Source organism: Bubalus bubalis, chromosome 14 (genome assembly GCF_019923935.1).
Source record: "Bubalus bubalis isolate 160015118507 breed Murrah chromosome 14, NDDB_SH_1, whole genome shotgun sequence".
In the NCBI taxonomy this organism is placed as follows: Eukaryota; Metazoa; Chordata; class Mammalia; order Artiodactyla; family Bovidae; genus Bubalus; species Bubalus bubalis.
The window spans coordinates 65,788,775-65,814,203 of NC_059170.1; the positions used below are offsets into that span (position 1 = coordinate 65,788,775).

Consider the following 25,429-nt stretch of genomic DNA (forward strand, 5'->3'; position numbering starts at 1 on the left):
AGAGGAAGAAAGTAAAGATATACCCACTTGAATGCAGAGTTCCAGGGAATAGCAAGGAGAGATAAGAAAGCTTTCCTCAGTGATCAATGCAAGGAAATAGAGGAAAACAATAGAATGGGAAAGACTAGAGATCTCTTCAAGAAAATTAGAGATACCAAGGGAACATTTCATGCAAAGGACAAAATGGTATGGACCTAACAGAAGCAGAAGATATTAAGAAGAGGTGGCAAGAATACACAGAAGAACTATACGAAAAAGATCTTCAAGACCCAGATAATCACGATGGTGTGATCACTCACTCACCTAGAGCCAGACATCCTGGAATGTGAAGTCAAGTGGGCCTTAGGAAGCATCACTATGACCAAAGCTAGTGGAGGTGATGGAATTCCATTTAAGCTACTTCAAATCCTAAAAGATGATGCTGTGAAAGTGCTGCACTCAATATGCCAGCAAACTTGGAAAACTCAGCAGTGGCCACAGGACTGGAAAAGGTCAGTTTTCATTCTAATCCCAAAGAAAGGCAATGCCAAAGAATGCTCAAACTGCTGCACAATTGCACTCATCTCACACGCTAGTAAAGTAATGCTCAAAATTCTCCAAGCCAGGCTTCAGCAATACGTGAACTGTGAACTTCCAGATGCTCAAGCTTGTTTTAGAAAAGGCAGAGGAACCAGAGATCAAATTGCCAACATCTGTTGGATCACTGAAAAAGTGAGAGAGTTCCAGAAAAACATCTATTTCTGCTTTATTGACTATGCCAAAGCCTTTGACTGTGTGGATCACAGCAAACTGTTGAAAATTCTGAAAGAGATGGGAATACCAGACCACCTGACCTGCCTCTGCATACAGAGAAATCTGTATGCAGGTCAGGAAGCAACAGTTAGAACTGGACATGGAACAACAGACTGGTTCCAAATAGGAAAAGGAGTCCGTCAAGGCTGTATATTGTCACCCTGCTTATTTAACTTATATGCAGAGCACATCATGAGACACGCTGGGCTGGAAGAAGCACAAGCTGGAATCAAGATTGCTGGGAGAAATATCAGTAACCTCAGATATGCAGATGACACCATCCTTACCACAGAAAATGAAGAAGAACTAAAGAGCCTCTTGATGAAGTCAAAGAGGAGTGAAAAGGTTGGCTTAAAGCTCAACATTCAGAAAACGAAGATCATGGCATCCGGTCCCATCACTTCATGGCAAATAGTTGGGGAAACAATGAAACAGTGGCAGAGTTTATTTTTTGGGGCTCCAAAATCACTGCAGATGGTGATTGCAGCCATGAAATTAAAAGATGCTTACTCCTTGGAAGGAAAGTTATGACCAACCTAGACAGCATATTAAAAAGCCAAGACATTACTTTTCCAACAAAGGTCCATCCAGTCCTTTCCTGCATTGGAGAAGGAAATGGCAACCTACTCCAGTGTTCTTGCCTGGAGAATCCCAGGGATGGGGGAGCCTGGTGGGCTGCCGTCTATGGGGTCACACAGAGTCGGACACGACTGAAGTGACTTTGCAGCAGCAGCAGCAGTCAAGGCTATGGTTTTTACTGTCATCACATATGGATGTGAGAGTTGGACTGTGAAGAAAGCTGAGCGCTGAAGAATTGATGCTTTTGAACTGTGGTGTTGGAGAAGACTCTTGAGAGTCCCTTGGACTGCAAGGAGATCCAACCAGTCCATCCTAAAGGAAATCAATCAGTCTTGAATATTCATTGGAAGGACTGATGTTGAAGCTGAAGTTCCAATACTTTGGCCATCTGATGCAAAGAACCGACTCATTTGAAAAGACCCCGATGCTGGGAAGGATTGAAGGCAGGAGGAGAAGGGGACGACAGAGGATGAGATGGTTGGATGGCACCACCGACTCAATGGACATGAGTTTGAGTAAGCTGTAGGAGTTGGTGATGGACAGGGAGCCCTGGCATGCTGCAGTCTGTGGGGTCACAAGGAGTCAGACACAACTGAGCAACTGAACTGAACTGAAGGAGACAAAAGAACTGTACACAAAAAATTATAAGACACTAATGAAATAAATCAAAGATGACATTAAACAGATGGCAAGATATTCCATGTTCCTGGGTAGGAAGAATCAATACTGTGAAAATGACTATACTACCAAACGCAGTCTACAGATTCACTCTGACCTCTATCAAATTACCAATGACATTTTTCACACAACTAGAACAAAAGATTTCACAATTCATATGGAAACACAAAAGACCCCAAATAGCCAAAGTAGTCTTGAGAAAGAAGAGTGGAGCTGGAGGACTCAACCTTCCTGACTTCAGATTATACTACAAAGCTTCAGTCATCAAGACAGTATGGTACTGGCACAAAAACAGAAATATACACCAGTGGAACAAGATAGAAAGCCCAGAAATAAACCCATGCACCTATGGGTACTTTATTTTTTACTAAGGAGGCGAGAATATACAATGGGGCAAAGACAGCCTCTTCAATAAATGGTGCTGGGAAAACTGGAGAACTATGTGTAAAAGAATGAAATTAGAACACTTCCTAACACCATACACAAAGATAAACTCAAAATGTATTAAAGACCTAAATACAAGACCAGAACTATAAAAACCCTTAGATGAAAACATAGGCAGAACACTAGATGACATAAATCAAAGCAAGATCCTATGTGACCCACCTCCTAGAGTAATAGAAATAAAAGCAAAAGTAAACAAGTGGGACCTGACTAAACTTAAAAGCTTTTGCACAGCAAAGGAAACACTAAGCAGGCTGAAAAGAGAACCCTCAGAATGTTGTCTGAAGAAAACAATAGCAAATGAAACAACTGACAAAAGATTGCTTAATGAAATATATAAGCAGCTCATATAACTCAATACCAGAAAAACAAACAACCCAATCAAAAAGTGAGAAAAAGACCTAAACAGACATTTCTCCAAAGAAGACATATAGATGGCTAACAAACATGAAAAGATGCTCAACATCACTCTTTATTAGAGAAATGCAAATCAAAACTACAATGAGATATCACCTCACACCGGTCAGAATGGCCATCATTAAAAAGTCTACAAACCATAAATGCTGGAGAGGGTGTGGAGAAAAGGGAACCTCTTGCACTGTTGGTGGGAATGTAAATTGATTCAGCCACTATGGAAGACGGTATGGAGATTCCTTAAAAAACTAGAAATAAAACCACCATATGACCCAGGCATATACCCTGAGGAAACCAAAATTTAAAGACACATGTATCCCATTATTCATTGCAACACTATTTACAATAGCTAGAACATGGAAGCAACCTAGATGTCCATCGACAAATGAATGGATGAAGAAGATGTGGTACAGATACACAACGAAACATTACTCAGCTATAGAAAGGAACACCTTTGAGTCAATTCCAATGAGGTAGATGAACCTAGAACCTATTAAACAGAGTGAAGTAAGTCAGAGAAAGATAAATATCATATTTTAACGCATATATATGGAATCTAGAAAAATGGTACTGAAGAATTTACTTACAGGGCAGCAGTGGAGAAACCGACATAGAGAACAGACTTATGGACTTGGGGAGAGGAGAGGAGAGGGTGAGATGTATGGAAAGAGTAACATGGAAACTTAGATTACCATATGTAAAATAGATAGCCAATGGGAATTTGCTGTATGGCTCAGGAAACTCAAACAGGGGCTCTGTATCATCCTAGAGTGGTGGGATGGGGAGGGAGATGGGAGGGATGTTCAAAAGGGAAGGGATATATGTATACCTATGGCTGATTCATGTTGAGGTTTGACAGAAAACAGGAAAATTCTGTAAAGCAATTATCCTTCAATAAAAAATAAATAAATGTTAAAAAAAAAAAAAAAGAGGAAGAGAAGCTGGAAAGCTAGGGCAGTGGTGAGGGTTGAGTGTCCAGAGGAAGAGTCCAGTGTGGACGCTGTGGCTTCCCTGGGCACCACCCAGATTTGAGATGTCTTCAGGCAATAGCTTATTTGTTTAAAATGTGCCCTGTTTTTACAAATGTCCATTTTGGATCTGAGAGCTTGTCAGGATGGACCCTAACTGTAGACATACCATCAGAATCCTTCCCTGTAAATCTTGTATGTCACACATGACTTGGTGATGGTCATTTTGAGGTGTTAGCGGGCCTGGGAGATTTCAGCCAGGGCCTTTGCCTGCACAAGGGGAATGCATGTCATGAAGGGCAGGGTGTGCGAGGTCTGAATGCCCTCCTGTTCTGAAATTTTGCCACCTGCCAAGGCCCCTATGGTCTCCTCCCCCAAGATGTCAAAATTGATACAAACTCACTAATCAGTCATTCAGCTTCCTGTGGGCAGAGCGGGGCAGGGGCATTCGTGGGCTGAACTCACCTCCTGTTAACCACGTTTGACCTTTTAGAAGAAAACCCTCTGGGGAGTTCCCTGGTGGCCTAGTGGTCAGGATTCTGGGCTTTTCATGGCTGTGGCCTGGGTTCAATACCTGGTCGGTGCAGCCAGAAAAAAGAATAAAATTACAAAAAGACCCAATTGGAAATCCAGGAACTGAAAAGTACTGTGAAATAAAATTCTTAATTAAAAAAAAAAAGAAAACTCTTTTGTAAATTGGGGATTGCCCAAAGAGCAAACATATTTGCACATTCTGGTTAGGGAATGGGTGGAGGGTTGAAAGGTCAAAGAAGCAGATGTGTGACAGGTTTGCACACAATTCTGTGTTCCTTTTTTTTCCACAGGCATGATATCTTCCCTGAGAACTTGATTTTTCCCATCTTTCCCCTGAATGCTGATAGCTGTGGTATGAATTCAGAGTTTGCCATCCACCCTGGTGCCCCTGTAACCACCCCAGGCCCCCAGTTGTGTACAAGCATGGGGCTGGTGCTCAGAGGATGGGTGCAGGTGGTGAGGAGCTGTTTGCAGCTGCCCACACCATCCATCAGAGAAGGCAGTGGCACTCCACTCCAGTCCTCTTGCCTGGAAAATCCCATGGATGGAGGAGCCTGGTGGGCTACACAGTCCATGGGGTGGCACAGAGTCGGACATGACTGAGCGACTTCACTTTCACTTTTCACTTTCATGCACTGGAGAAGGAAATGGCAACCCACTCCAGTGTTCTTGCCTAGAGAATCCCAGGGACAGGGGAGCCTGGTGGGCTGCCGTCTATGGGGTTGCAAGGAGTCGGACACAACTGAAGCGACTTAGCAGCAGCAGCAGCAGCAACACCATCCATGGCCCCTGGCCTCAGGGTCAGAGCAGCTTCGTACACCTTCCAGAACCCGGCACCTCTGACCTAGCTCTAGGTCAGAAGTGAGGCAAGGGTGGTGCTAGCTGTCAGAAATGGGGTTTGTTTTCCTGGGCAAGAAAATAGCTTCTTTTCCTTCCAGGCTCCCCTTTCCTCCTGGTTCTGCAACTAGGGCAATTGCTCTAGCCCTCTGGTCGGCCTGTCCTTGGAGACCTCACCAGTTCTGAGGATGTGGCAGACTGGCCAGGCCTCCCAAGCTGGCCATTGGGAGTGAAGCCTGGGATTTATTCCGTTTGCAGCTGGCCAGGCTTTCCCCCCAAGAGTTGCTTGCTTCTTTTCACCGTGACCCGCTGAACTGGGCGGTGGAGCTAGACCACACGTGCATCCTCAGCTTGGTTTTCCCACTTTCGGGGTTTGACCTTGAGTGGACATTGGCCTTCCGAGCATCCCTGTGTTTCATGGGGGTGTGAGTCATGATAACGTCCAACCTGGCTTTGGGTTCTAGAGATATGGGAGATAGTAGTAACCTGGGGCCCTGAAACTTTCCCTCCACAGAGGCTGGAAGACCTCCAGAGATGGAATCATTCATTGGGCAACAACAGCAGTAATAATAGTAACTTTCATTTGAGAACTTTACATTTGAGATCATGCTTTTATTTACTTCGTTTGATTGTAATAACCACTCTGCAATGCAGGTTGAATTGTCTGAATGTGAAGTGAAGGCTCTGAGGGGTGGATGAACTCTTAACTGATGAAGGAGCCAGGTTTTGAGCCCAGCTGGTCTGACTTCAGTCCAGTGATGTTTTTCCTATGACATGTTCCCTCACAGGGAGCACAGGGACTGTATTTTTTCCTAAAGCAATTAAAGTAATCACTTTACCAAACCCAATCATATGAAACATTCAATTTAATCATCACAGCGTGACTTTTAAATGAATAAAACAGTATCTCTTGCTTCTTTCCAGAGGCCAGCATTATAGAATGAAAGTGCACAAAACCATTATATAAGTCAGAAATCCTGACATCTGATATCTTTACATGAATTTTCTCATTTATAAAATAGAAATGGTAACATTTATTATTTCCCATGACAGGGCTTTTTAGGTACATGTGAAGGTACTTGGAAAACTGTACCATTATTTTTTAAACTTTTGAAGTCCATTCACCCCAGTTACAATTCCTTCATCAGCTTAGATGCTTTTTAGGATTTTAGGAGAACTAAATATTACACTTGCTCAGGAATACTTTTCACACTTATCTAAAATCTCTTGAATTCATAGATCTGTAAAGAGAGATTTGGGAGAACGTGCTCTCTTTCGGCAGAGTGAAATGAGCTGTTGTGTCAGGTTGTGGGTGAACGTCTGGGCCTCTTGGAGTGCAGTGTGCACGCCCGAGCTCTAAGTGGGCACCGCTGAGTGAGAAGAGGTGTCTGGGGCTCAGTCTGCTCGCTCCATGTTGGGGCCCGGGCTGGCAGTTCCTGGGCTCAGAGACCAGAGCACAATCTGATGCAGCCAGTTAGCTATGTTCTTAGAAGCTTAAAAAAAAAAATTGGCCTCTTCAAATTTTAAAATTGTGGAAGGATCTAGACAGGTTACAAAGGAGGAAGTAATAAAAAGATTGGGCAGTTCAACCTGAATAACCCTGCCCACTTGATAGGTGATCAAAGGAACTCAGGTTGAAAGCAGTTACCCTTTTTACCCTATCCAGCTGGAGAACATTTTTTCAAAACATTCAAGGTGAGCGTTGGTGAAGGTGAAGTGAGACAGACACTGGTGAGGAAGTGTACACTGGTACAGCTTTTCTGCAAAGATTTTGGGAGGTATGTTTGGGGGAGCTTTACGATTATTAACGACCTTAGAGCTCCCGTTTCTGATTACAGGATGTTTTCTTGTGGAAATAGGTCACAAAATGTTTATTTGTGGGAATGTTATGGTGTTAATCATAATTGCAAAATACTATAAACAACTTAAATGTTCAAGAACAGGGAAATGGTTAATAAATTATTCAACAGTATGGTGGAATATGGAATATAGTTGGCCATTTAAAGTTGTATTTTTGAGTAACATTTTAATGGTAAGAAACTTGTTAATGAGGATGAAAGTGGGATGCCAGCCTGCTTGCTTACACACATAATTTATAGGTAACTAGGAATAGATGTCTCTATATCTCAAGCTGGTAGTAATCATCTTTGGGCAGAGGAATTATTTTCTGTATACTTTATTTTCCAAAAATTTCTACAATATGAATATATCTCATTTTATAATCAGAGAAACAGTACTTGAAAATTCAGGGGATGGGAATGTCTTCATTAAATTCTTTTAAAATGTAAAATGAAATTTTAAGGTATTAAACTATAAGGTATTACAAATAAGAGGTAAGTACCATTTCAGCAGATGAATGAATAAGTTAGGCAGATTGCCAATAGGTTATTGATATTAAGAGAAAAAATGATAAACCACTGTGGGTAATATTCACATTTTTCTGGCAGTTATAAAGAAACCACTGATTGTCTAAAATAGCAGGTGCTGAATTGGGAGACCTCTAGAGGAGTTTAATTTAATCACTTAATTTTTGCATAATGACTATATTATAAAGTGAGGAAAGCTTAAAATTTCAGATAGAGAAATTTATTTCTGAATATCACAAAGTTTTGGTGTTTCTGGAAAAGATTTAATAACTGCTGGATATAAATATCTGATTGATTTACTTTGAAGAGTGCATATTCTTAATCAGCATTCTGAATTAAATGGGGGCTGTTCAGATGGATCGTTTTACTTAAGTTGTAAATACTTATGATCAGACTGATGCCAGAGAAAATGCAACATCTTGAATATGCTTATGAAACACTGAACTCCTGCATTTTATTTTACAGTGTAGCTCTCGCAATATATTACCACATCAAAAACAGGTATGTGGATTTTGTTTAATTTTGTGCTGAAAACATCACATTTTATCTGCAATGACATTTTTCCTATTGCATTCTAGTTGCCTCAGCCTTTGAGTTTTGTATTCTTATCTCACTTTCATAGAATCTGTAAAGGTAACACAGTTTACCCACACCTCCCAGAGAAGTACTGAACTGCTTCTGAGTCAGAGGAAACCAAATGAAGTCAGCAAAAGAGAATAGTTTCTTGACAGTATTCAGCCTCCTCTTGACTTTATTTTCTGTGTCATTCACTTAAACATTCTGTCTTTTATAAAATATTTTAACAAGTTTCTGTGCACAGCTTTCACATGAAAAAGAAGTTTATAGTTTCAATTCAGTAGAAACAGTTTTGTTGTAAAGTTAGTCATAAACTCTTTTAAGGTGGTAGCAATCCTTTCTGATGGGAGTCTGGAGATAGTTCAGTTAATTTTAGAAGTGAATCATGGAAAAATCATATAAGAAGTTAGCTGTTCTGCCAAGCTCTCTTTCGTCTTTTGCAGACAGTAAGTCATAGAGCAGAAATTGGTATGTGCCACGGGGGTGCATGGCAGAGGCACATCTGCAGCTTCTGATAATCGCGAGCCTAACTGACAGTGGAACGTTACGTGCTGTTACCAAAGCAGCAGTTTCCAAAGCAAGTTTTTTAGGCAACACTCAAATGACATAAGTCAGGTGGGAGCAGAGCCGTCACTAGCAGGGTGCGGCCCCCCAGAGCCCAGCGCCCCCTCTGCCTGCGTTCACAGAGAGAGCCACCCCTTTAAATGGATCTGTGTGGGTACTGGCTTGGTAACAGCCAGGTACACTTTTCTACATGGCCCCTGTTGTTTTTCAAACTTGAGTCGTGGGGCTTTCCTTTTGGCTCAGTGTTAAGAATCCGCCTGCCAGTGCAGGAGACACAAGTTGGATCCCTGATTCAGGATGATTTCGAGTGCTGCAGAGCGGCTAAGCCCGTGCGCCACAACTACTGAGCCTGTGCCCTGGAGCCCAGCAGCCACCATCGCTGAGCACACGTGCCGTAACTGCTGCCAGCCGCGTGCCTAGAGGCTGTGCTCTGCAACGAGAAGCCTGCACAGCAACTAGAGAAAAGCCCATGCCGCAGCGAAGACCCAGCACGGCCAAAAATAAATACATACATTAAATTATTTTTTAAAAATACAGTCGTGAAGCCCCTCATTAGTGAAGTGGTTAAGCTGCATGCTGTGAGAATTTCAGACTAATCTCCAGGACACGCTATGTGTTCATTCTCACCCTCAGACTTCTTTTGTGTTGACCACAACGTAGTGATGGTTTAAACAGATCCATCAAACTTTGCTCAGAAATAAGATGTTAAAGAAATTTAGATTTGGTGCATTTGAAAACTCAAGAAATGAAAATCTTAGTAAAGTAAAAATCAAAATGGGATTCATAACCTTTATTTTATGGACTATTCAAAAGTGATTAAGTATTGTCCCCAAGAAAAGCAAATTATAATTCATGAATAATCAATAGCATCTCTTAACAGTACTGCCTCTGTTTCTTGAAATAACAGTTGAATCAGAATATATTTTGTTTTCATTTTGACTGGCACTCTGTTACAGAAGGGAAACTCCGTTTTCTGTTACTTTTCCTCCCCAGGGACCCAGATGGAAGGATGCTCTTGGATATTTTCGATGAAAACCTTCACCCTCTTTCGGTAACCCTCCCCTTGGGTCCCAGGGTGTGGTCCAGTCATGTCTCTGTGGCTCCTGTGGGGCGGCTACTCATTAAGAATGTCTCCCTCCCCAGAAATCCGAAGTGCCACCAGATTATGACAAACACAACCCAGAGCAGAAGCAGATTTACCGGTTTGTTCGGACACTGTTCAGTGCTGCTCAGCTGACTGCAGAATGTGCCATCGTCACCCTGGTGAGTGCCCGCAGGATGACATGGCCATCGAGTGGGGTGCAGGTGGGAGTGTCCACTGCAGACCTGGGAACCCCAACGCCACCTCAGGGTTGTCTTTTATCCAGAATAGCAACTGGATCTCCCAAAAGAGGGCATGCGGTCTGTTCCGCAGTCCCACCTAAAGCCCCTCGTCAGATCACACTCAGAAGCAGGAAAGCGGAAACGACCCATGCAGGGCCCACAGTGCTGACAAGGACCAGGGCCACCTCACTGATGTCCAGGTTTCTGGTGTTGGTTCCCTACGTCGCAAAGACTGCTGTAATTGCTGCCTTCTCCTCTGTGATTTTTGTGTAAATACGTGTCTGTAAGATGAGACATTCATCTTACATTCTGAGACATTCATGAGACATTCAGAGACAGCGTGGACATAATCTGCACATTGACTCAAGTTAAAAACCTGTAACCTTCCTTAGATTCTTAAAACCTTAGGGACGGTTGATTTAGCTCCGATCTCATTGGGGAAGCAGCTTTGACAGCGGAGCCCGCTGTCACTGACCTTTCCCACTGTGCGCCACTCAGATAAGAAACGGGCTTGCCAGTGCGTGGGCTGCCCCGCGGGCCCATGCAGTTCCCTGAGAAGAGACCCTGTGGTATGATGACGAGTGTAAGGACCGTCCACGTCTCCGCCACACTGAGAGCCCCTTATTTTCAGCTCATGGCACAGTGACCGGTTTGCTTGTGAATTCCTTCTCTTGTGGAACTTGCCCCCTGACAGGTGAACAGACATCCAGCAAGTCTTCCTCAGGTGAAGTGGCCTGCTGATAGACCCTGAGGTCATGACTGAGAAGCATATTTATGGCTCAGCTTTGTTCCTCCAAAGGATGTCAAGTCCTCAAAAAACCCCCTCCAGGCAGCAGGGTTGACATTTTAATGAAGGGAGATTGTGACAAAGGGGGAAGAAGGGGAAGAAAATCAGATAATGAGTACTTAAATTGACGCCCTGAAGAAAGATTTATTTTGAAGCTCCTGTTTCAAAATGCTGTGTGGTGGGGTTTTTTGCCTTCTGTTCTGAAGAAAATGGTGACCTGACTTTGCCCTGTAGCACCTTCCAGTTTGGATTTATCAGCGTGAAGAAGCTTTGTGTCCTGTGAAAGACGTAGTTTCTGCAGAGACTTCTGTTGAGAACATGTAGAGTTTGTTCCCCTGTCTCCGAGCAGACGTGGGTGGTTAGTTTGTCTTGGGAGTGCTGTGGGAGTGGTGTGTGTCTGTCAGTTGTGGGAGCTGCTGAAATCCTCCCTTGTCCTGGGACATCAGCTGGTGGCTTAGCAGGAGATGAGCGTCTCTGGCTATAGCTGACAGGTGGGCAGGCACAGCTCTGCAGACTGAGTCTCTGGGGTCTGCTTGATTGGCCCAGGCAGCCAACTCTGTGTTGCGATCGAGCCCTGCGTGTGATGGCCCCACCCGTCATTCCAGGCTCACAACAACCCTTCAGAGCAGGCCTGGGCTGGAGCTGGCGGGCTGTGTCCCTCTCTGCCTTTCTCCTGGGCCTTCCCTTGGTGGCCTGGCCCGTTGCCCGGAGGAGGCAGGGAGGACCACAGTTAGCTCTGCCCCGCTGCCCGCAGGGAACCAGACCGCTGCCTGCCTGTGGGAGACGCCTCCAGAGCCTTCAGCCACTTGCTGCTGCGTGTGTCCAGGAGCACCAGGCATGCCAGCTCAGCTGGGCCCCCCGGGGCGGCCCTGAGGGCTGTCACTTGGCCCCAAAGTGCCTCTCAGAGGCCGGTGCTTTGGTGAAGAGGCCACCTGTGGAATCTATCCATTCTGACCCCAGAGACCCCCTTTTTTAGGGCACATTAGTGGTTTCTACCGAGGTCAAAAGTGCTGTTCAGATAGAGTCCAGTGAGGAATCCAGCTGCCTCAAATATTAGCAAATAGGAAGCGCTTGGGAGGCCCAGTCAGCTGAGCTGTGGGTGAGAGCCTACAGTGCACGGACCCGGGGCTGCTCTGAGTGATGGACAGGGAAGCCCATCGTCCTCAGAAGTGTGGGCGGGGCTGCTCTGAGTGATGGACAGGGAAGCCCAGCGTCCTCAGAAGTGTGGGCAGGGCTGCTCTGAGTGATGGACAGGGAAGCCCAGCGTCCTCAGAAGTGTGGTCCCGTGCACCCCGGAGTCCGTGAGTGTGCACTTTCTCCCTCCCCCCCCGGGGCTGCTCTGAGTGATGGACAGGGAAGCCCGGCGTCCTCAGAAGTGTGGGCCCGTGCACCCCGGAGTCCGTGACTTTGCACTTTCTCCCTCCCCTCCTCCCCCACGCCATGCCTTTGAACAGTTTTATTTTGTACAGTCACCTGAACGCTCTGTAAGCGCTCACTAACCTGTATTTTCTAGAGATTCTCAGGATGGTCCTTCTTAGGAAATTAAATCTGAAAATTTAATTGAGCAGCAGTGTCCTATTAGCAATGGTGTAGGGAATGGTGTTCAGAAAAAATCAATCGTATATTATTTTACTTGGCAGAAAATTAAAATAGCCAAGTGGGAGTTTACTAAAGAAATTACAGCTGACCCTTGAATATAGGTTTCTTGGCAAGTTCTGCCAAATTACATGCTATTATGTGGTGCTGATTATGAATTCCTTCTCCCCAAACATAACATCTGCTTCCCCTCGGTAATGGAGTGTGTTATCGTATCTGATTTCTCCAGGTCATCTTAGTGGAGTATCAGATGTGGTAGATGCTTGTTTTTTTCCAAACATTATTTTAAATGTTACCTAGTGTACCTATTAATATATATCTACTGTGGTTAAGTAAGAACAAAATTGAGTAACCTTCTTTTTGTACTGAGTCAGTGAGAAGCTATTTCATTGGGGAGCTTGGAGAGGTTTACATAGCTCATTTATATAAAGGAATAGCGTCTTAGGGATCTGGTTGAAGAGTGTCCATAATGATTGCTTCAAAAAATCTGGAGTTAGATCCAGCCTCAGTTTTCTGCTCCTAGTACAGTTTTGTGGCACATTTAAAAAATGCTTTTCTTCGTGGAATAAGAAGAGTTAGTCATCAACCTTTGTAACATACATAGTTTGGGCTCCTGAGGTCGGTGTCCAATTAAATTTCCCCTCAGCCTGGCCTGGATCTCTCGCTGAAGGATTTCAGTTTTCACACAAAAATAATGATCTAAAACATTAGCTTACTCTTCCTGCTCCTTGAATGTAATAAATGCCATTAAAAACTAAATCTGAACAAAGGAAAAGATGACTGACCTGCTGAGTGACCCACGTTTCTTCACCAGTGGTTGTCACAGCCCAGCGCTGTTCTGTCCCCGAGGGACGTCGGAAGCGCCCCTGAAGGTCCATAGAGCACGGTTGGCAGGCACGTGTCGTGACCCCAGAGGCCTCTCTGAAGGCCTCTCAGATGTTCTGTGCTGAGCACCGCAGAGGGGACTGGCTCTTCCCTGAGTGGTCTCCTCTGACCCCCCATTCCCCCCGCACCTGTCTCTAAATCCAGGGCCTGAGTTTCCCGCCTGCTTCTGACTGCGGCTCCTTCCTGAATGCCATTGCTGTGGTCATCTCATCCACTCAGGCCTCCCTAGACCTGCTCTCCTGTAGCCGCATTCCACACCCAGAGCATCCTTCCTGCAGGGCCCTGTGTCCCTGAGGCCAGCACGTGGGGGCCGCTCCCTGACCCAGCCGCGTGCTGAGTGCTGGGCACATGGTGGGAGTGAGGCCTGGGCGTGGTCCTCAGGGGACTTGGCTTCCTCGGGGGAGAGACCAGAGGAGGGCAGCTGCCCTGCCCGGGGAGAGACACAGCCACGGTGGCGGGGCTGGGTCACCGGACCAGGGTGGGGCAGTAAGGTGGTCATGATGGCTTCCCGTTTCATCACCTCTCAGGAAACTTAGGGCCTCTTGGCAGCTCATTGGGTATGGCTGTTTTGTCTTTGTGATTACATTAGTAATTTCTTTCTCATGATTTTTATTTTGTCTTTCATACTGTGCCCCTCATCCGATCTGAGGAGTACTTGGGATCTGAGATTATCCATAAAAATCCTGCTTTTAAGATGGAAAGAACTGACTTTTCATTAGTAAAGCACTGGAAGCAGAACGAAACCTTTTAAGCAAAAGAACCATCATCACTCATCTGTTTACTGACTTAGCAGACAGCTGAGTGCCAGCCCTCATCTCAGAGGCAGAGAGCTCCTGTTTGAGTGGCAGAGGCAGACAAGGTGCTGGCCCTGGTCAGCTTCCCTAGGCTTCTCCACCTGGGCCCCCGTTCACAGACCGCAGGCCGCACAGACTGGCTGCCGAGGCCATCGGGGCTGCTGGGCTTGGGAGGGAGCCCTTGACCCTCCCTCTGTCTGTGGCTTAGGGCTGAAGGGTGCCGGTGTGGCCATGTCTTCCAGGTGTACCTCGAACGGCTTCTCACATACGCAGAGATTGACATCTGTCCGGCCAACTGGAAGCGGATTGTTCTGGGGGCCATCCTGCTGGCCTCCAAGGTGTGGGACGACCAGGCGGTGTGGAACGTGGACTACTGCCAGATCCTGAAGGACATCACGGTGGAGGACATGTGAGTGTGGGCGGGGGCGCCCCCGTGTGGATGTGCACGGGGAGTGAGTGACCGTGGCTGTGCGTCTATTGTGAGCTGGCTGAGCAAGGACACGGTTGCAGATAGGATTTACAAAAACCTGTGCGTCTCGTCCTGTGGGTCCCAGATGGGTACTGGGACAAGCTTTCTGGCTTATGAATCTAGTCTTGAAACCATGTTCCAGGGAACCTTCCTTTACCTTCCTGCTCCCTGTCTGCGGTGGGGTTCATCCCCACTCTGTACTCATTGCAGACTGACGACAGGCAGCAGACAGGCTAAAATGCTCCCTGCCTCTGTTCAGTTTCAGAAAGAAGATTATCATTGCTTTTGACACCTGTTGCAAGTTCACTTGGCTTCACATGAATTTTCTGTCCTTCAGGGTCCTCCTGTGCTTCCCGGTCGGGCCGCTCCTCTCTCAGGGCACCGTTCTGGGTTCACCTGCAGCCCGAGGCCTGGGGTCCCTGGGGCCTGGTGTACAGGAAGTGGGGTCAGGACGAAAGGAGCTGCTTTGGAAACAATCAGGATGAACTTCTGCATGGCTGACCCAGTTGTTACTAACGTGTTTCTCATCTTGTTTATCCGGCTTCCTCAAGCCGGACAGCCTCCTCTTGCTAGAGGAGGTTCCACTGTGTCCCAGCCCCCATCCATGTCCCTGGACCCTACCTGCCCCTTCCTCCGGTTGCTGGCTGGCTGGGCATCCCCCCACTTTTTGCTGCCCTGGGAACACTTGTTTATGTTCTTGCATCTTTTGCCACACAGCCTTTTCCTACTACAGACCAGTAAGACTCTTTCCTGCACCTGTCATTCTTTATCCTTAAAAAGTAAGAAAAATATGAAGTCTTTGATAGCAAGAATTAGAAAATATAAAAATTTTTTTAAAGTCTTGATTTTATTTCAAGCTGAAAACAGTTATTAAGAGACTTGTCATGCAGACCGTAAGTTGGTCCCTTCCACCTTTTGGCTGCTGTGAGTAACTGCTGTAAACGTGGACATCAGTGTGCAAATTCCTGCCTGAGGCTCTCTTCTTTGGAGTCTGTGCCCAGGAGTGGGATTGCCCCTTAATAGCTGGTCTTTAAAGTGGGCTCATTTTTCTAGAAAAGTTGATAGGCCATGAGGTGATGAAAACAACTGTAGAGCCCCATTCGCAAGTTGCTAAGTGGCATCAATCAACTGGGTTTCTTTACAGTGATGACCTAATGCAACAAATACTTCTGAAATGTTTTGGTTTATTCACTTGAATTTATTTATTATAAAGTTTTACATCAGAACTATTTACTGGTAATTAGGCTTCCCAGGTGGTGCTAATGGTAAAGAATCCACCTGCCAGTGCAGGAGACGAAAGAGACTTAGGTTCGATGTCCTGGGGAAGATTCCCTGGAGAAGGAAATGGCAACCCACTCTAGTATTCTTATCTGAAGAATCCCATAGACAAGGAGCCAGGCGGGCTAAAGTTCATGGGGATGCAGAGTCAGACACGACTGAGCAACTAAATGCACACACACACACACATCCTTGAGAGTAGCAAATCCATCAAGCCCATTCCCTCTGCATCACTTAGTTTTCTGATGATTCATCATATAACAAGCTGTCAGATGTCCCTGGAGGAGGTACTGCTATTGTTTGGAAATTCAAATTTGGGGAATTATTTTTATTTTCTAAATATTGCCCTAGTTTGAAAACACAGCCACTCTAAAATCTTTATTTCCCCCACAACATAAACAGAAACATTAAAAAAATAAATATTCAGAAAGGCTGTTTTTCCCTTAAGGAACCTGGGGAAACTGCCACCTTGTTAGAAACCAGATTCCTCTCGACTTTAATCCTGGTTATACCCTCAACAAAAGGCAGTGGTGTCTAGATACCATCTGGGGTGGGAATAGCTTCCTGGCTCTCTCACTGGTTTTTCTTCCTGGCATTGGAGAATGGGAGCGGCAGTGTCACCACTTGGCCACTATGTGGCAGTGTGTCCACAGGCAGCTCCCAAGTCTTGTTAAGATCTTATCTGGGTTCTTGTATTTCACAGGATGATCTCCTAAGTCTGACTTAAAGCAGGCATAAATAAAAGTCATTAGAAGTGTAAATTTTGACATCACATATACATTTGGGGCTTAACTTCTTCCTCAAAGCTGCATGGAAGCAGCCCTTCTGATTAGATGAACTGAATTCGATGTCTTGATCTTTCCCTCCAAAGCGCTCAGGCCTTCGATAACAACTTGCTGAGGTTCCTCAGTTATCTTTTGCCTAGGAGCTGCTGTCAGGGAACCAGCCACTACCGCCTCCCAGACTTAGCTCAGCTGTCACTTCAGGAAGCTTTCCCTGATCCCTCCACCCAGGCTACGCTTGGTCCACTCCATTCAATAATTAATAACTAATTATTGAGCATCAGCTGTGTGTCAGGTGCTGTGCTGGGGCCAGGCTGCAGTCAGATGTCACGGTTTCTGTCTCGGAGGAGAGGAGGAGGGGAGACTGTGATAAAGGACAGAAGTGAGTCCAGGGTGCTGCCCAGGGGGTGGCCTAGAACTGAGAATCTGGCCCAGGACCAGTGCTGACTGACAGACCTGTCCCTGAGGATGCTTTTCCCCCGGCAGTGACTACCAAGAGGTGGGCCTGCTAATGGGGGCGTTTTACAATGTGTTCCGGCCTTCATCAGCTATAAGGGGATTGGCTCCTTTATGGACCACTGTTATCCAGGAGGGAAGGCAGGAGGGAAGGCTCAGCAGCAGGAGCGCACTAGAGATGCATGTTCTTGGGCCCACCTAGACCTGTCAAATCAGATGGGTGGCCCAGCTCTGGGTCCTCACAGACCCTGCAGGTGATGGGTTAGGCTTAGGGTTAGGGTGGGTGGGTGGGTGCATGCTGAGACTGGTGGTCTCCTTCCTGCACTCCCACGGTCCTGAGGAAGCTGCTCATCGCTTCCCCACCCTTCCCTCCCCGCAAGGCGATCCTCTGGGTCTCGGAGGCCTGTCCTCTAGGCAGCTGTCCAGTCTCACTGGAGTCTGTTTGACAGCTCCTAACTGTGTCTTCTGCCCCGTTTGTACTGATGGTTCATGTGGTGAGGTGAGGCCAGAGCCTGCTGCATGCGTATGTGTGTGCACACACACATGTGCTTGGTCTCAGTGTTGGGGTCACCCTGAAGCACTTCCTGGTGCTAATCATCCCAGTTAATCAGGCCTCATCCTCTGGGCACTGGGTCAGATGGGCTTGGTTTTTATCACCAGTTTGGTGATGAGATGGCAACTCTGCGTCCAAGCGGGCTGCCGGTGAGATGGCTCTTCTCCCTGGAGGGTGCGGTCTTGTGGCCTCCGTGTCCGGCAGCCTGCCTGGGCCATCCGCGGTGGGGACGGCGGCTGAGCTGTGCATTTCTGTCTTTCTCTGCAGGAACGAGCTAGAGCGACAGTTCCTTGAATTGCTCCAGTTCAACATTAACGTTCCTTCCAGTGTTTATGCCAAGTATTATTTTGATCTTCGTTCTCTGGCGGAAGCCAACAACCTGAGCTTCCCCTTGGAGCCCCTGAGCAGGGAGAGGGCCCACAAGCTGGAGGTAAGAGGCGCCAGCGTCCCGCGGGTACACTCCTGCGGCAGAGCTCTGTGCTCAGGCTCATTCCGCCATTGCCGGTCATCATAAAATAAGGACCAGATGACCTGGATTGCATTGGTACAACCTCATACTTTTAATAACCTTCTCAGTACTGGTTTTTATTTAACGTGCATTGATTCTGTTTTTTAAATCAAGTAAGTTTTTTAAAACCTGTTTTAAACCAGCATTCACTTTTATAAGGGAAAAGATACCAGATGACCCTTTGATTGGCAATCCAGAAAGGTTTGAATCCGCGTTTTTCATTTTTTGAAGCTGTTTTCTCCACAGCCATGTTGTTGGTCTTGACCTGGGTTTAGGGCCGTCTCTGTGAAGCTGTGTGACACTTGTGTCTTACGTATAGCTCGGCTTTGCACTTGCACCGGCCTCTTCCCATCCGACTTTGGCGGCTGCAGGTGTGGGGAGAAGGCTCACAGGTCAGAGCAGTCTTCCAGGGGAGGTGCGGGGCCCTCAGCACCTTCATTCCGCGCGTCCTCAGTGTCGCGGATGGTGCTGGCCCACCGCGAGGATGGAGAGTGTGGGCAGGGTGCCGGCCCCGGGGCTGATCCGAGTGTCTCTCTCCTGCCCCTCAGGCCATCTCCCGCCTCTGCGAGGACAAGTACAAGGACCTGAGAAGACCCACGAGGAAGCGGTCAGCGAGTGCTGACAATCTGACTCTGCCCAGGTGGTCCCCGGCCATCATCTCCTAACCGTGGGCGTCCCTGCCGGAGGCCGTGCCATCCCTCAGTTTCTTCTTTAGTTCGAGAAAAGACAGACGTAGGGTGGTTTTGTTTTGTTTCCCCTCTCCTTTTCTTTTTAATTCATAGCTCCGCCAGGCTGCCTTGATGAGCGCCTCTGGGCTGCGCACACGCGCAGCAGGGCTCCGAGGACGCGAAGTCGGTGCCATGGGATCCCGTCCACGCCTTCCCAGCCCCGGGTCAGCGCTTCCTTCGTGGAGGAAAAAGACTCTAACCCTGGAGGAGGCAGGGAAGGGACGGGAAGTCGCATAGAGGCAGGGAGCGGCTTGGCCTGGTTCCTAAGTCCCCGTCGGTCAGTAACCGAACCAACCTGATAGGAGAGCCCGGCATAGGTGACAAAGTTGGATGCGCATTAAAGGCGCGCGCCGCGTTCACCACCCCACCCGGATCAGTATGTCCCGTTAAGACTTCTTGCATTCCTTCTTGCTGCTTCTCGGGGATTTGGGGGGGATTTTTGTTTGTTTTATTCTGTTTTGGTTTTGGTCCCACAGAGCAGAGAATATAGTTTGTACCCACCATGGCATAGACATCCAAATAAATAGCACCGGCTGTTCTCTGCACCACTCCTGCGAGCTGTCTTCTGAGCTTTCTTGCTCTCCAGGGGGCACTTTCCCCGTGTCTGCGCGCCTTTATCCTAGCCGGTTTTCTCCACAGTGGCGGAATCAGCTCGACTGTAGTGCTGAACCAGACTGTAGTGCTGAACCAGACGACTCCCTTCCCCCAGCTCCTCCCCCAGGAACATTCTAGATCACATGGGTGCTTGTGCCTTCTGATCCTGCAGCGGTCTCTCTCTCTGCCTGCCCCGAGGGGCAGCCCCTTCCTCGCCCCACCCACCCCACTCCTCTACTTCCACGTCCATTGTGCAAGCAATATTCCTCTCAACTTTTATATGTTTACTTCAAATCAAAGTTAGTCTATTTGTATAAAAATTTTTTAAAAATCTAAAATTTAAAAAAAAAGGGGGTGGGGATGGGTATTCACATGGAAGATCACTGAAGGGCAAAATGTTCCTATTTACTGAGGTATTTTTCACAGAATGATTGAATAAAAAACTCAACTTGCATTTTCATTGTGGGTGCTTAGTGAAGTTATATGAAACTAAAGCTGTGAAGGTTTACATGTCATTAATTATGACCGTCCTTTTTCATTTCTGACTGTTCTTCATTTCCTTATGGGCCAAATGGAAAGCTTTTGTAGCAAGGAAAATTGAAGGGTTAATGACAGAACCTCACAGTTAAGTCTAAGAATCTGGGTCAGTGAAGCATACAGTGCTTTGGGGTTTGCATATTTTCTCGGGTCACAATGACAGAGGTTTCTAAGTTTTTCTTTCATCAGGTCTTTGAGGCAAATGGCAGTAGATAAATCTGTGTTTTACCACCCTCCTGTGTGAGCTTGGAAAACTCTGGAATCTTATGTTATTTGTCTTGTGCCCTGAACTCATACACCTGCTCCCCAGACATGCCTGCCCCTGAGGAGACATGCTTTGTTAGTGGGAGGGACTCAGAAACAGCCAAGCAGCCCAAGAACACGAAGCCCAGTGCTACTCAGATGGCCCTGAAGTTTGTAGCATGTGTAAACCCAACTGTGTGGGCCAGAAATACTGTTAGATTCTTTCTGGCTTAAACTTTCAAAAGCAAACAAGCGGAACATGAAAAGTTAATTATCTTTACATTGTAACTGTGTATCAGTATGCTCCATATGGGTTCCAAAATCAGCTGCTCTCTTCAAGTAAGATTTGGATTTAGAACATGAAATAGAGACCCCCCAAAAATGTAGAAAATAACATTTTATATTCCCTAAACTATATAGCTTAAAAAGGGACATATTTTCTTAGCTGACTATGAATACCTCTCAAATAAATTAGTTCCTCCCATGTAGAGTATCTTACTTTACCGATCCATTTCAGGAAAGAGGTTTTGCTGCCTTTCAAGCAGACATCTTATTTTTATCCCTTTTATTTGAATGAGAGATTTGAAAATTGAATTATGTAAATATTTCAATGCATCTGCTATTATTTTGTGGAGTTTATTAAACTACTTTAAAAAATTGTATAGTCTATTTATTGTATGTATGTACATACAGTCTGCTAACTTAAAGTGGATTCCGTAAAACCTGACTCAGTCTTGTTTAGACTATTGAATATTGTTTAGCCTTGTGCACTGGATTCTACCTCTGTATAGGAAAATTTTCCATATTCCTGAGCATTGATCTGTATTAATTGGTTATGTTTCTTGCACTGAGGATTTTTAAAACTCTGCTGTAAGTGTAGATTTCAGTTTTGCTTTTGCAGAATGGATCCCTTGACATGAAGGTAATTTAGGTTGGGTTTATTTTTCTACATGATGAAGAAGACTTAAACATTACATTCTCTGGTTTGTTCTAAGTTTGCCAAAAAAAAAAAAAAAGCCCAACAACACCCAGTACAGTACCTATTGATAAATCATCGTGATGTAATTTGTTTGCAAGGTGGTTCATGCCCTACAATTAAAGCCGGATTGCTATTTAGGAATACATTGTCTTAGTGTAGTTTTTGAATGGGCAGTTTTCACTAATGAAGGGTGAAGAAAACCACACAATTTATTGCCTTTAAGTTTAGATTTGACTTAAACTAAGTCATTTGGGAGAATATGCCAATGAATTTTCCCTTTTTGTTTTACCTTTTTTCTTTTAAACTGGGAGAGGCAAAAAAGTCGGATTTAAAACCAACTGGAGGGCAAGATGGGAGGTCCTGCTAAGATCCCAGACATTGCTGTGCCTTAAATGCACCCGCTGGGGCCGTCACCTGGCCCCTTTCCCAGGTGGCCCACCCGCACCACCCCCCCAAGCTCCTCCTCTTGGTCTTTGGCAAGACCATCTCCACCCTGGGCTTTCCTTTGGGTCTAGGGGTTTTGATGCTTGGCCGAGCTGCAGAGCAGAATTTGCTGCGTGAGTGATTTTGATCCTTCCAGGCTACTTTTGGTAACCTCTCACCTGGAGCCATATTTTACAGCTTTGACATTTTTAAACAATAAGATACAATTCCTGGTTCATTGTAGGTACTTATTAAGTGTTAAATAAACACAGAGACCAAATAGTGCTTGCCTTCCTGCTGCATTTTTTGAATATGACATTGAGATAGAATTGAACCGGTTTTGAGGATGCTGAGTGAACCAGTTCTTTTCTACATGATGAAAAGCAGTGGAGAGTATTATGGGTTCTGTAGGTGTTAAGTGATCCTCAGAAGGACTGGATCTTCTCCATCCGCTTTGACTTTACTAGAATTAGCATCTCAAGACTCCCAATGGGTGGACTGTGGCAACACGGATCGTCTTCTGAACCACAGGAGCCCTTCCCTGCCCTTATGAAAAAAGAGAAGGAAATAGGGAACAAACCTCAAGTAAAATGGGAACAGGGTACTGAAGGATTAATTTGGGACTCATATTTTAAGCTCTGCGAATTACAAGGAAGGCCCCGCACACAACTGTGTTCGGTTCATGACTGGAGCGTCCTGATCGCCAAGCCTTCCTAGCCCCACTGCACTGGAAACGAATCATCCCGCAGGGCCAGCGGCCCCGTCCGCAGTAGGGAGGTCAGCAGGGGCCAGCGGCCCCGTCCGCAGTAGGGAGGTCAGCAGGGGCCAGCGGCCCCGTCCGCAGTAGGGAGGTCAGCAGGGGCCAGCGGCGCCGTCCGCAGTAGAGGGGTGAGCAGGGGCCAGTGGCCCCGTCCGCAGTAGGGAGGTGAGCAGGGGCCAGCGGCCCCGTCCGCAGTAGGGAGGTGAGCAGGGGCTTGCGGCCACCAAGCTGCTGGACTCGGGACTAGAGTGGGGTAGCGGCTTCCACTTCTGGTAGGTTTCCTCACTAAGTTTGCATGTCTGGAGCTGCTTAAGGTCAGTTGTCATTTTCCATTAGAAACGTTCATCTCTGATTTGAAAGGGTCATCGGAGGCCTTTGTCTGCATCGCTGTGAGTCTGGGCCGTGGGTCAGACTGGGTGGTCCTGGTGCCCACAATGCCCATTGTAGGTCTTTGCAGCAAGAATTGTGGAGGAGCCTGTGTCCTTTAGGGACTCGGTCTGGGTAGAGAGCTTTATTTTCTTAAAGAGCTTTGTTTAAATAGAACACGGGATAAAAAAAAGAATGGCATTCCAAAACAACTGCCATTATGGGCAAAAATATTAAATGTAGCTAGAACTTAGGCATAACATTTGTATTAACGTTATTCATTTATATTGTAACAGAACTTTGGGTTTCAGTCTCAGCCCAGAGTTAACTTGCTGTGTGACCTTGGACAAGTTCCATCACCTCTCTGGATCACTCAGCAAACTTCACTGGCAAGAGACCGACTTGCTCGTGTTTTCTCCACCTGTCTTACTCTGTTTCTAAACCCACACTGCTCAGCCATTCTTACATTACAATTTTTGGATGCTGCTCTGCGTGTATGTAGGAAGGCTGGACCCACTGAAAGATAAGTCCAAGCTCATCTGTGAGTTTCCCCGGAGAAATCCGTTGTCCCTTTCAGGGCCAGGGTGGAAGAAGGGTGGGCATCAGCAGATACGGCTGTTCTTAGGAGAAGGATGTGGGTGTCTAGAATTCAGCTGCTGTCCATCCTCCCCAGGTTTGCCCTAATGCACCTGAATCCTCAGCTTGTCCAATTGGGTTTTACTGGACCTTGTGGTTCTTTTCCACATTGATGGACAATGAAAATCTTGCGACAGAGAAGCTGGGTACAGGAATCTTCCCCAGTGGTTGTCTTGAGAAGGGTGCTGCCTCTTGGGTTAATCCCCCAGTAATTCTTATCCTCAGACCTGCAGACCCAAAGCTCTGGGGGCCACCATGGAGAAGGAATTCTCTCCCCCTCCTCTCTTGTGGCACTTCCATGGAACTCGGCCACTTGCAGGCTTCTCAGATCTGCCTCTGCTCACCAGCTCTTGCGTGGGGGGGGGGGGGGGGGGGGGCGTTGTGTGCAGAAGAGTTGGGGTCCATTGCAAAGAGAAGTGCCATATTGGGGACAGTGTAAGGTAAAACAGTAGACTCTGCAGGGTCAGAACACCTACATACGAGGACTCACCAGGGTACACTGGGCATTTGGTCTGACCAGCAAGTCTTAGAACTTTTCTGGCTTCCAGGAGCTTCATCTTTAGAGCAGAGAAATGGGTCAAACCCTGGATCACCCTAAGATCCTTTCACTTCTAAAACTTAGTTATCTTATGAACCGCTTATTCTGAGATTTCCAGGAGCAGCCTCGGGGTTCAGAACAAGAGATCTACTCACCCCTGCAGTGTTAGGAAAACAATTTAGGAAAGCCTATCCTGAAGCATTCTAGGATCCCACGTGTCTATTTACTCCCTTCCATGGTTCTCGGCCGCATCCTGCAAAGAGTGCCAGCCTCTAACACTGCAAAAACTGGAAACAAAATTTCTATTCCAGAATATTCTCTAGAACACAGGTGTTTGTTTGTGAGGAGTAGACGTGAATGAAGGCTTTAGCTCACACAATTACTTCATTCAGCAAATACTTACGGAGCAGGAACTGTGCGGGATGCTATCTGTGGGTCTTCTGACACCAGGGACGAGACAGGCAAGGTCCATGGGGCAGTAGGGCAGGCAATCAGTAGGTCACTGTGTCAGAAGCACATTTCAGGCTGTGATCAGGTCATGAAGACAGTCAGGTGGCCTGAGTAGTGGGGTGAGGCAGCTTTTGAGTGGGGGTCTCCGTGGAAGAGCCCCAGGGGGAGCCATTTAGGGAGAGGGAGGGAGGCACCTTGCCGGCCTCCATGAGGAGCGCATGCAAGACCATCCTTGGCATAACTCCTAGCTACATCTTCACTAGTATATCATGATATATCACACTAAGTGTTCTTGCTGTTTTAAGTTACATGTGGGTCCTTAAACAAGTTTGTTTTTTTGTTGTTAATAATGCTGTCTCTGCCTGAATGCCTCTCAGGCCCCCTTCACCTAGAGGTGAATTTCAGGACCCATTTCACATTGTTAACACTTCTAGAAAGCCTCTGCTTTCATAAGTATAACACTGCAGAAAGCACTGGAGAGCTTTCTCCTCCTTTCTGGAGGAGAAACTTCCCTCTTGGAATTATTTGAAATCTCTGCTCCCTTCTCCCTCAAACGTCACATCACCAAGTCAGTAACTCAGTGGTTGTCTCTTCAATAACTTCTTTAATCATTTACATTTGGGGTCCTTCATTTTTTTCCTCCCCTCTTCCTCATTTGGTTCGGAATTAGTGGGACAGAAAGTAGAGAAATTATCAGAAGCCAGGTATTAGGAAAAGCTTCTTTATCTTAGCCAGTGAAGAGTCAGCACCAAGGACAGGGCACCTGTGCCTGTCCAGGCTCTCTTCCCTGCTCTCCTCCCCATCAATATTTTAGTTGTGACATGCCTGTGTTCCTTAGGTGAAGAGCTCCTTCCCACTTCTCCTCACTGCTGAGTAAACTCTTATCATAGGTGTCTCATTATCTCCCCTGCCAAACTTCGGGGTACCCTCCTTAACTACACTTAGCACAATTCCTGAGGCATAGCAGACTCTTCAAATACTAGATGAATTAA

General features: G+C 46.4%; 1 protein-coding gene across 2 annotated transcripts in view; it reads left to right on the forward strand.

The window, feature by feature from the left end:
* CCNY (cyclin Y) overlaps positions 1 to 21,285 on the forward strand; it is a 120,484-nt gene extending 99,199 nt beyond the window's left edge. For both annotated transcript variants that reach the window (XM_025264681.3, XM_006063185.4), the window contains exons 5-10: positions 8,078 to 8,113; positions 9,746 to 9,803; positions 9,896 to 10,015; positions 14,380 to 14,546; positions 17,943 to 18,105; positions 18,732 to 21,285. In XM_025264681.3, coding sequence (XP_025120466.1) covers positions 8,078 to 8,113; positions 9,746 to 9,803; positions 9,896 to 10,015; positions 14,380 to 14,546; positions 17,943 to 18,105; positions 18,732 to 18,848 — 661 coding nt within the window. In that variant the 3' untranslated portion in view covers positions 18,849 to 21,285. The remainder of the gene's footprint in view (positions 1 to 8,077; positions 8,114 to 9,745; positions 9,804 to 9,895; positions 10,016 to 14,379; positions 14,547 to 17,942; positions 18,106 to 18,731) is intronic.
* The last annotated feature ends 4,144 nt before the right edge of the window (positions 21,286 to 25,429 follow it).